Source organism: Nannospalax galili, unplaced genomic scaffold (genome assembly GCF_000622305.1).
Source record: "Nannospalax galili isolate Female #2095 unplaced genomic scaffold, S.galili_v1.0 scaffold270, whole genome shotgun sequence".
NCBI classification, from domain to species: Eukaryota; Metazoa; Chordata; class Mammalia; order Rodentia; family Spalacidae; genus Nannospalax; species Nannospalax galili.
In genome coordinates, this window is record NW_008330152.1 from 5,896,323 (window position 1) to 5,908,797 (window position 12,475).

Consider the following 12,475-nt stretch of genomic DNA (forward strand, 5'->3'; position numbering starts at 1 on the left):
TGAACATTTTGAAAAAAAATATATGCACAAAAAAAACAAAATTAAAAAAAAAACCCTGAAGTCTAAAAGACTTCTGATCCTAAGCATTACAAATAAAGGTCAATCTGTACTTGAGGTGGTTCACAGGTCCAGGGCACAGTGAAGAAAACAGCTAAATCTACCCAAAGGAAATTATAAATTACAGGGGAAATATTTCAGTGAGGAAGTACAGCTTGACAGAAGTGTTATAGATTTTAAATAAAAATCACTGTGATAAAGATGGCATTTAAAGTGACCATTTCCAAATTAAGAGTTAACTGTGAGCTTCATTAAAACCATTGTCTTGTGTGCCCTCCATTCATTCATTCATTCATTCATTCATTCATTCATTCATCTGTTGATCAATGTTTGTCACTGTGTTCTTGGATAAACCTTGTGAGTTTTGATCTCTGCATTCCTGCTTTAGGAATGTTGCCTTAAAAAAGTTAGTGCCAACTGATGTTTGATTACATTTTTTGTTGTCCTTGAAATGTTCGGTCCAAGAATCCAGACATACAGTTATGTAAGAATTCTATGATGTACTCTATACATATTCTGGGGTTATCATGAATGACAAACGTTGAAAAATGTTACCTTTAAGAAAACGAGAATAGTTATGTGAGGTAGCAGAGTATAAGTCATGACTGCACCAAAGTTTGCTGTCACACTTAGCTTATGTTTTAGACATTATTTATTCTAGGACTCTGCCTATGAGAGTTTATTGCTGCAGCTATTTGGACAATCTTAAAAGAAATGCAACCAGATTTTCTAAACCGTGTTTTGACATACAATCTTTAAAAAGAATAGCAGAGGGTACAGAAATGTTGAATTTAATGAGTTATTTTTTGCTGCAGGCCTTCTCAGGACATTTAATGTGCTAGTGTTCTCTGGGAATTTCTCCCAAAAGGAGAAACCGTTTATGTATTGCAATTTCCATAAACATTGATACTTTTTTCCGTGGGGTTCCTTGCAGGAGGGTTAGGGTTCTTTAAATTTTAACCTAGTGTACAGAATTTGAAGATGACTGTATGGAACATTTATGGTGTATTTGAAGTTTCTGTGAAATGAAATGAGTAAATAATGAATTAAGAAGTGATTGTATCACTTAGGTGAGATTTAACTAAAGTGACGATAAATGCTGAGCAATAATCAAATAAATTGAGACTGTCTAGACAACCAGTCTGTTCAATTCAGTGCAAATTAAAGTTAATTGTTAGCTTTATTCTATTTATCACTTGAGACAACGCTATGTTTTCAACTTATCAAAATTGGAAGGATTGTAAGATTTGACATTTTCAAAAGCAGAAAATGATTTCTCTGAAACGAAGCACAAAATCCAAATGGATGTAGGTACAGATTAGACAGATAGGTGCATAAACAGAGAGGAATGATTCTTTGAATCAGTAATGAACTGGTGTGCACACTATTCTCTGTTCTCTTCTGCTAGTAAGCATAGTACTGGCTTTAAAAAATCAGAAAAAAATGTCCTATAATACTTAGAATTTTCTGACCACCCCCACTCAGGCATACAGTTTAAAATACCTGATACCCTATTCTTGTCATGTTTTCTTAGTTGCTAGGCTGACCAGACTCCAGTGGGTGAACTCACACTGAAGGACATCTGGGGAAACAAACTTGACTCAATAGTCCTTAACGTATGTGACAGGAAGTATGAAATACAGTGGGGAGGCTATGGGGGGGTGCAGATAGGGGAGGGGGGGTCTAAATATGATTAAGAAGTATTGTATGAAATGCACAAAATTGAATAAAAATATATATTAAAAATAATGTAAGGGCTAGAGATGTAGCTCAGTGGCATATTGGTAGCACATTAAAGCCCGTAGGTTCAATCCCTATCACTAAAAAAAGAAAATCTTAGGTAACGTTAAAACCTGCCTTATTGCCAGGTGTGGTGGTGCACCCCTTTTAAAGCTCAACACTCAGAAGGGAGAGACAGGCAGATCTCTCTGAAATTGAGGCCAACCTGATCTACATACTAAGTACCAGACCAGCTGGGGCTACAGGGAGACCCTGCCTCAAAAACAAAACAAAACAAAACAAAACACGAAAACCTACCCTGTTGTCCTCATTCACATGAACATGGTTTTATTTTCTTAGTATGACATTCCTCTAGTTGTAACAAGCATTTGGGTACCTGCAATATGTCAGGCTTTATTCTAGGAGAGCAGAAATATAGAATAAATACATTTGTGTTTTCAGGAAATTTGCAGAAGCTGGCACAATTGCATAGGCTTGTAATCCCAGCACTCTGGATGATGAAGGAGGAGTAATCTCAAGTGTGATGCCAACCTGGGCTCTGAACCTTGACCCTGTTGGATCTTTTCCTCACTCTTTGCTGTTTGGCCATATTAGCCTCATTGTTTATAACACACACATAGATATTTCATACCATACTTCTAAAATAGGATACTTGCTATTTCCCCGTAATTCATTTCTCCCTGACTGTTTCCATCTTGTAACTGGCATCATCATTTACCCAGTTGCTCAGGTCAAAAATCTTGGAGACATTTTTGACTCCTCTAATTCTGATATATACCACAGTTGTTAAAATGGCAAGTTCTATTGGATTAGCCTCAACATATTTTCTCAATATGACCACTTCCCTTCATGCAACTGCATTCACCCTGATCCAAACCCTGTGGTCTTTTTTCCTTATGCAACCCACTATAACATCTTGCCCAGAGATCTATCTTTTAGCTAGTGTCCCAGCACCTATATGGCGGCTCAGTATGAGCACTGGCTGCTCTTGCAGAGGACCACCTGTAACTCCAGTTCCAGGGAATCTGACACACTTCTGACCTCTGTGGGCATTGCATGACATGGGTGCACGTAATCACATGCAGGCAATACACTCATACACGTAAAATAAAAATAAAAAAAATCATAAATAAAAGATTAAAAAGATTATCTTCTAAAAAGTTAAAATAAGATGAATATCTCCCCATCTTAGAACCCTCCAGTGGCACTTCTGTCAAGCTTATACCAAAACCCAATCGATGCTGAAGGATACAAGGTCCTTTGCCATTTCATCCTCTTAGAAACTTCCTAGTCTGGTTTCATTTTCTCCTGACAAATTGTCTTTTAACAGTACTAGGCTCATTGTTCTTTGAACACACCTGCCTTGTTCCTATCTTCCCCAGGTACTTACATGACACACTTCCTTACTTCATTAAAGTCTTTGCTTTAATACCACCTCTGAGATACTTTCACTATGATTCCTAGCTAAAGTAATATTTTCTACTTTCATTCTTCTCTCTGCCCCTAGTCTGCTTTATCTTTGTTGTGTTTTAATACTTCTATAACATTTCATAATACTTGATGTCTATTTTTTGATGTGTTTGCCTGTCTGCTCAGTAAAATTATGCTTTATGAGCACTTGCTTATATTCACCTCTATCACTCCTAGTTTGATGCTTGAGACCTAGTAGGAGGACAATATTATATGTTGGCAGAATAGATAAAGAATGAATTTATCTGCATTTATGGTATTGTGAAGGCATTAAAAATAAGTAATTGGCTAGCCCTTGCCATATAATGCTAAGTCAATTTGACAATGCTGGATGTTGCTCCCTAGTTTATGAATTTAATTCTTCTATGGTTTTACCATTAAGCATAGTGTTAAGCTGGTCACTCCAAAAGTTCTATAATCCTTTCCAAATTACTTTGGACCAGCTGGCTTAATTATTTTCATTAGCACTTTGAATGCCATTATTGTTGTCTTGCATTCAGCGAACTGAATCATATGTTTTGTTGTTGTTTTTTTTAATGAATAACCATGAGAAATTCTATGTATATCCTAAGGAAGTACTTATCATTAAAACACACTTTTGAAAGATGAGTGAGAGTAATCAGTACTAGAGTTGGCAAGGTGTTATGTGTTTGTATAATCTTAGCACTTGGGAGACTGAGGCAGGAAGATCCTGAGTTCAAGGCCACTTGGGCTACAAAGCAAGACTGTCTCAAAAAAAAAAAAAGGAAAACTAGGCCTATAGTAATGGCTCAGCAGTTAAGAGCACTAGCAGCTCTTGCAGAGGACCAGGGTTCTATCCCCAGCACCCATATGTTGGCTAACAGCCATTCATAATTCCAGTTCCAGGGTGATCCGATGCCCTCTTCTGACCTCTGCCAGCATTGTACAACACTGGTGCACTTATATACATGCAGGCAGTATACTCATATGCATAATATAAAATAAAAATAATAAATAAAATATTAAAAAGGAAAAAAATTTAAGACTACAGTAAGTGACTGACAGTACCAAGTATAGGATACTTGAGTGAGGACTGAAATAAAATTGTGAGACTTGGATTAAAGATAGTGACCTTAAGGATAATGGTGATGATGATATACTAATGAGACATTTACTATATGCACCAGTCACTCAGCTGAGTCATTGCATGTATTGCTTCATTTAATTCTAACAGCCACTAAGGCAGACTATTATTTCCTTTAGTAGATACAGAATAGCCCAAAGAAATATTCCTAAAATTGTCACACAGTGATTGGCAAAGTGTGATGCCAAGGCATAGTATCGCTAGAGTGGGAATTCTTCCATGAAATATACCCAACCCTCCATGAGGACTGTATATGTAGAGTCAAATGTCGCATCAGACAAAAACATTTGAAAGTAAAATTTCATCTGTACTGAGCATGAACATGTTTTTTTTTCTTGTTCCCTAAACAGTACAATTTATCAACTATTTATATAGTATTTACATTATATTTGGTATTATACTATAGAGATGATTAAAAGCATATAGAAGGTATACATAGAATACATGCATTTATACACCAATTTATATAAAGGACTTGAGCATCTGCAGATTTTTGGTATTCATGGGGCATCTTGGAACCTGTTCTATGAAGAACCTGAGAGAAGAAGGACGACTGCACTAAGAGGATCAATTGATGACCTGCTCTGAGTATATTTGGTTTGCTAGTATAGTACTTAACAGAATATTAAAACCATGAATATCCTTTAGCAGAAACTCCGAGCTTTAAATTTGTGAGAGTTTTTTAATTGAAATTGACTTCTAGTCATTAATAAGTTATTTCAATAAATATTTCCTGATTGTCCAGTGCTAGGCTTTGGACCATAGAATAGATGTAAGCAATAACAAGGTAAGAACCCTAGTATGATGGACACTTAATTGAACAATATACAAAAATATGTGTATATGCATACACATACATACAGTGCCAAGTGAAGATGTGTGCTCAATGGTGGTGATGTATGCTAAGGATAAAAATATATCAGGGTAGTGGGGACAGGAGTTGATAGATGATAGTATATTATATTGTTTGCACTAGCAGTGAGGCCAGTAGACTTTTTCATGACAAATGTGCTACACTTCATGGTTTATTCTAGGGAGGAAATGGAAACAGTAGATCATATGTTGTAGAAAAATGAAAAGGTACATAGGAATAGAAAAACCATGAGTCAAAAGGAGGAATTCCTTCTTTTCCTTGGAATGAATAATATGAATGTGCTTAAAGGTAAGCCAGACCCAGTGCCATAGGCCTGTGATCCCAGCTACTTAGAAGGTTGAGGTAGGAAGATGTTCAAGGACAGCCTGACAGCTTAGTGAAGCCCTGTCTCAAAATAAAAAGTAGAAAAAGGACTGTTGTTTAGCTCAATGATAGAGTGCTTGCCTAGCTTGTATGATGCCCTGGGTTTGATTGCCAGTGCTGAAAAAGAGAAAAAGAAATAAGGTAAGGTGAATGAATCTTGGCAAATTAGAGACTGCAAGGATAAATATGGTAACTAGGAACCAATGTGAGAGAATGCCTGTGGCACCCTACAATGTAAACTATAGTTTTCTTGAAGTCTTTTTCATAGACCTAAGTCCCAAGATGTGCTATGTGGGTGAAATCATTTCTCAAGGCACAGTAGCCATGGTTATTGGCAGTGTATAATCTATGGGAACATAGTTTCCTTGGACAATGGCTTTAAAAGTCTTGAGGTTACCATGGCGACACTGCTGCTGGCTGCATACAACCTCTCACTCATGATCTCCTGATCTAATAGCCAGGGCACTTATTGCCTGAACTCTCAAATGAGGTGTTCTTTTAGCAGACTTCTTTTTAAAAATTTTCTCTAATAAATGCATTAGCCTGTATTCTTATGGCTTCAGTAAAACCAAATACCAGGAGAGAGATTTTGTTGTTGTTGTTTAAAACTTATTGTCTCTATTTAAAATGTTACAACCTAATTAAATATTTTCTTGTTCCTTGATCTGCTATTTTCCTTGTTTTGCTTCACTATTCTCATAGAAACCATGAGACACTTGGGGATCTTAGACTTTTTTCCCCATCTAATGGGTTTTGTTGGCTCTCATTTGTAAGAACTCTGACTGTAGGGGATTTTAAATTTTATTAATGCCCATTTAGACTGTTTCTCTCACAAACAGGTAGGAAAATTACAGACTTTCGACACCAGGATACTTTAGAATATGCTTTTACTGTAGATCCTTTTCCAGATGGTCCCTCGGTTTCTAGAATCTAATGACTATCATGAACACTTGTTGACTTAAAAGATAATCATATTGTAGCTTGCAATCACATTAGTAGTTTGAAATGGGAGTGTATATACACCATGGCAATCCTAATGCTGCCTAACAGGTGCTCTGTACCCTCAATGTTAATAATTTACTGGCACTCCTATACCAATCACTCATTATTTTGAAGAGGAGAGGGTATTGGACAGGCTTCTTAGTCTAGATTCCATATAATCATTAAATAATGGAAAATGGAAAACAGGAAGTATTACAGTGCACAGTGCTCCTAGTTTGGCTTAATAATCTGTATTGCCTTTAAACGATATGAAATAAAATTTGGGATGGAACTTTTGACTTTTCATAATAAATGTGAAAAATTTTCAAGTGACTATAATTTTTTGGGGGACAGCTTACACTAAGTAGCGCAGATTGGCCTTGAATGCTTGATTTTCCTGCCTCCACTTCTCAAGTACTGAGATTATAGGCGATTGTCACCATGCCTGCTATAGCAGTCACATTTTGAAAAATTTTAGATTTTATTTTTATTATTTGTGTGTATATGTGCACATGTGCATTCATGCACATGATGTATGTGGGCATGTACATGCTATGGCACACATGGAATTAGAGGACAACTTTTGGGAGTCAGTTCTTTCATTCCACCATGGGTTCTGGTGATTGAATTTAGGTTTTTAGACCCTGAATAGTTTTTCACTTCATCCATTTCTATATGTAGCTCAGTATTATTGCACTAATATTATTCCTACTGTCATTCTTTTCTCCTTCACCCTAATATTCCAATTAGTCTTTCCCCCTTATATACATTTATCTCTGTAGTAAGCTCCATTTCGTTCATACCAAAGAGTATAACAATAAACAGGTACTAAGATAGCATCTAAAATATAAAGCTAAATGTAGGTTGAAAATAACTTTATACAAACATATATTTCCTTACTCTGAGAGCAGAAGGGTCCTAGAAGCAATGGCACTCTAGTAACAATGAGCATATATAGCATCACATCTTAGTTTCTAATAGTCCCCCAATAAAAACAGACTAAGGTTTATTAGAGAAATGGCTGGTTCTGAGGTTAGGACAGGCAGGGAAGATAAGCCTGGGACATCTGTGTCATCAAAATGTAAGGAAGTACATTCAGTGTGTGCATCTCTCTCTCCTCTTGCCTCCTCTCTTCTCCTCTCTCATCATCTCTCCTCCTCTCTCCTCCTTTCTCCTCTCTCCTCTCTCCTCCTCTCTTCTCTCTCCACTCTCCTCCTCTCTCCTCTCTCCTCTCTCCTCCTCTGTCCTCCTCTCTCCTCTCTCCTCTCTCTCGATAGGGGCATTTCAAAGGGCACCCAGAAGCCAACTGAAAGAGGTCAAGGTTAATAGTTTGAATAACTTAGCAATAAATAATGTAGTATTGGATTATACTGTGAAATATAAAATAAGTGTCGGTGAGTTCATAGTAATATTTTGATTAAAAAAATAAATGTGGAGGCTGGGCGTGGTGGCGCATGCCTTTAATCCCAGCACTCAGGAGGCAGAGGCAGGCGGATCTCTGTGAGTTCAAGGCCAGCCTGGTCTACATAGTGAGTTCCAGGACAGCTGGGGCTACAGGGAGACCCTGTCTCAAAAGGAATGAATAAATAAATAAATGTGGAAAAAATATAAATCTGCACTCAGAAGAATTCTAAACAATCAATAGGGATACCTTCCCCTCAAAGTGGTAGAATATAACTTCCTGTTATTTAAATGCAATATATGCTTAGCCTTCCTTCCAAAGAATACAGTAAAAAATGAAAGAGAGTAAGAAAATTTATAGTGGTGAAACCTGAGAAATCTTTGCTTAGCTAGGTGATCAGATCATGATCAACATCAACAATCAATTAAACTGGTAATGTGTTTCTGTGAGAAAATACTAATCTACAGCATGGTTTCAGCTTTTCTGATGTTATGATTTTGGATTTGAAATGTATCTTATATGGAAGACTTTATTTACAGATAAAAACCTATTCTCAGCTTTAGGCCAAAGAATGAAGTTAAGTACAGTTCCTACATTCAGTATCTTGGAATCGACTGGGAGAAGCCACCTAGGAACCATACAATCCAGATACAAATCATAGGAGACAATCATAAAGGATTTTAAGTTGAGAAAAGTTTAGATATCTGAGGGCTGGTGTCTGCATGGAATATTTGCAGGAAAACATATTCTTCTGTTTATTTAATCGTCAGGGTTTGGAGCGTGGTGGGCAAATGCTCTACCAATGAGCCATGTCCTTGTTTATATAATCAGGATTTGTTGAGGAGGACAGGACCTCAATGATTCTCCAAGTGTGATTTGACTATTCCCAGAAAACAAGATACTCATTTTTTAATTACCATTTTTCCAACCAATCTGAAATACAAGATGACTATACTATTCATTTTGGGAACCTTTGTGATAGACAATAATATTGTTGGTGCAACTTGGTTAGTCAGAATTTCTTAAGCAAATTAGCAAGGTCAATGGATTGCCTTTAGTATGTTTTATTCATTTTCAGGATAGACCTGGTCAAATATGTGAATCTGAATGTTAATGTTTCTTCTATTTTCCCTTCAGGATTGGCTGCTGCCAAACTCTTGTCTGAACATGAAATTAATATCTTGGTTTTGGAAGCTCGTGATAGAGTTGGAGGAAGAACATATACTGTGAGGGTAAGTGATTTTAATACTTACATAGCATCTAACTTAAAACTACAAATGGGGCCATTTGAAGTCACAGCTCTGAAGGAGATCTTGTAAGTTCATATAGTTAAGCCATTTGTTCTCTAAGGCTCTAAATTACTTCATCAAATAAGTAATATTTTCTTTCCTTTATAGATTTATGTATTTATTTTTGAGACGGTGTGTTTCTCTTTATCCAAGACTGTGTTTGAACCCACTATATAGTCTTAGATGACCTCAAATTCATCCTCTTACCTCAATCCTCCAAGTGCTGAGAGTATAGGCATACACTGCTATGCCCAGTGTGATCATTCTTTTTCAAGAAACACTCACTGAAGAATGATAGCCTCTGAATATAACCACTCACATTGTAGTGAAGACAACAAATAAGAACTAATACCTTATATGAAGTGTCATAATTTCCATACTAGAGACCCAAATTGAGTGTGTAGTATCTAGATAGTGGTATAGTTTTGCTGGACTAAAAGTGATTTTATATCTCCAGTACACACACACACACACACACACACACACACACACACACACGTGCACGCTCTATGTTTCTTGTTTATTCAACAGTATGCAGCTTAAAGAAATGTAGTATCTATAGTAAGCAGGAGAAAGTATGCTTCATTTTTGTGCACTTTGTTCCCTTGGCCTTGTTGCTCAGGATGGAACTGGCTAAATAGAAGGGAAAAGCATGTAGGGTGCAAAGGAAATAGGGCCAAAGATAGTAAGTTAGGGGGCATATAATGAAAAGGGAGGCAGATGTTTCAGTTACACCTATAATAGAATGTCCTAGGAAGTAAAAGTAATAGTCATTTAGGCAATGAAACACAGTCATTTCACAGAAGTTTGGTGATAAGTAGTCCACACTGGTTCATGGGTTCAAGGCTTCAGATTCTTCTTGTCCCTTTGTTCTACCATTCTTTGCATGTTGGCATATTGCCTTCGGGTAACAAGATAGATGCTGTGGCTGTAAGCATCAAGTCTTCCAAGGAATAAGAGTTTCTGGGCCCTTGTGACTCACATCAGTAATCACAGCACTTGAGAGACTGCAGCAAGTGAACCATGAGTTTGAGAGCATCTTGTACTACATAGTGATATCCTGTCTTAAAAACAAACAAAACAAAAGGAATAGAATAAAAGAGCAGCTCCATCCTTGGCTTCAACAGATCTCTTCATTTTCAGTAAACTCCAGCAGACATTTGCTTTCTCCTCATTAAGCAAAGGTAGGCCACATGACCTCAACTGTAGGGGAAGCCTGGGAAAGCAAGTATTTAACATTTCCAGATGCAGGCATAAAAAGGTAATTGGAATGGTTATTGCAGTAGTCATCTGATGACATCTGAAGTAGAATATAGCTCTTCCAGTCATACCATGCCTTATACTCTTTCTATTATTTGCAACCTACCTTACTAAATACATTATATATAGGCCTATTTCTACTTTGATCAGCTCTAATAATGTGTCCAAAGCCTTGATACTCAAAATGTGATCTGTGGACCTGTAGCCTTGGAATCTGGTGGGAACTTGGGAGAAATACAGATTCTTAGACCTGCAGAATTTGCGTCTTTGAGACAGGGTCTGACTGTGTAGCCCTGGCTAGCCTGGAACTTACTGTGTAGACCAGGCTGGCCTCAAATTCATAGAGATCCATCTACCTCTGCTTCTGAAGTGCTGAGATTAAAGCCAGGTGTCACCACGCCTTGATACATGGTCCAGGCTGGTCTTGAATGCCAGATTCTTCTGCCCCAGCTTTGCGAATGTTGGAATTATAAGCATGTACCCCCATAACCAGTCTGTCTTCAGACTGTAATTGAAAGCAGTGTGTGGCAGTGCAAAAGAAGAGTTGAATACTCTGCTTATATTCACTTAGTAGATGTGATTCCTCTGTCATTTTCTGAAAAATATTTCTTCATTTTGGAGATAGTTTTACTAAGATGTCCCTTAGCCCTACTTTTCTTATCATTTAGACCTTTTGCTTATTAAGTAGGAACATCAATCATGTTGTACATTACATTTTCAGTTAAAAGCAAGTCATATAAAGGAAATGAAATTCTAACATGCTTATCCCATCCCATTCCAATAGGCCTAGGCTATTTAGCCATGTTGTGCCATTTATATGTGTCAGCAATAGACAAGAATCATTAGTGTCTATTCAGCATTGTACCATATACCTCTTCAGTGTATGAGAAAAGAATCTTGGAAATAATCAGAAATGAGCACTTAGCATTTATATTTCAAATAATTTGAGGTAATAAAAGAATGCTTTAAGAAGGGGCAAAATGGTATTTAATAGGAAGCTGAATCAAGTATTATCATAATTGGTTCAAAAAACATAATCGATTAGGATAATTGTGGAAGAAGAAACCATACAAACTACTCTGGGTCTCAAGTAACCAAAATGTCAATTTGATATTATCACCTGACTTCTTCAGACAGATTTTCCATAAGTTCAGAATTTCCCAATTTTTCTTAATCGAGCCATCTATAATTTTACAGAATCAAATTAATAAAGTCTAAATGCCTGCAGGGTGAAAACAAGGTTGATGTATTTGTTTCCTAATAGTTACATGTCTAGGGCCTCTTAGGCTGAGTAATAATATCTAAATCAAGACCTTAAAGACCAAGTGCAACATAGCAGAATACCTCATTATACTTCTTAGTGTCATCCTGTAGAGCTCAAAATATCTCATTTATAGCATTTCTGCTTTTAAAAGAAACATTTTTTTAAATGCTTCACTCTTTTTACTACTTAATCTAGGGATTGTTTGCTTTAAAGTGAGCATCAGTATTCTAAAGACATGTTTGGAAACTCCCAGGAGTCCTCTTGCTGTCTATGTTAACAGCCTAAAAATGTATTGGTGTACTGGCTCTAGTTTTATTCTTTAAAAGGATGTTTGAGACTAGAGAAGCTTTGGGGGATGGTATTGATGGTTAATAAAAGAGAATATGATGGTTATGACGGACAGATTGAAAAAGGTGAATATCCCTTTATTACTGCTGCTATGACAGAATAGAAACCCTGAATAACTCCCCTATTGAAATAAGTAAATTGCCAACTAAAATACACCGTACTGATATGCCAGAGATGTTAGAAATTTGCAGATACTTGGGGCTGGAGCGATGGCTCAGTGGTTAAGAGCACTGGCTGCTCTTGCAGAGGACCTGGATTCGATTCCCAGCACCCACATGGCAGGCAACAACTGTCTGTAATTTCAGTTCCAGGGGCTGAAAAG

The 12,475-nt window shown here is 36.9% G+C and overlaps 1 protein-coding gene across 1 annotated transcript in view; it reads left to right on the top strand.

Annotated features, from left to right (window-relative positions):
* Positions 1-12,475, top strand: part of Maoa (monoamine oxidase A) — a 68,647-nt gene that overhangs the window by 8,939 nt on the left and 47,233 nt on the right. Inside the window, exon 2 of the mRNA XM_008843181.3 lies at positions 9,130-9,224. Coding sequence (XP_008841403.2) covers positions 9,130-9,224 — 95 coding nt within the window. The remainder of the gene's footprint in view (positions 1-9,129; positions 9,225-12,475) is intronic.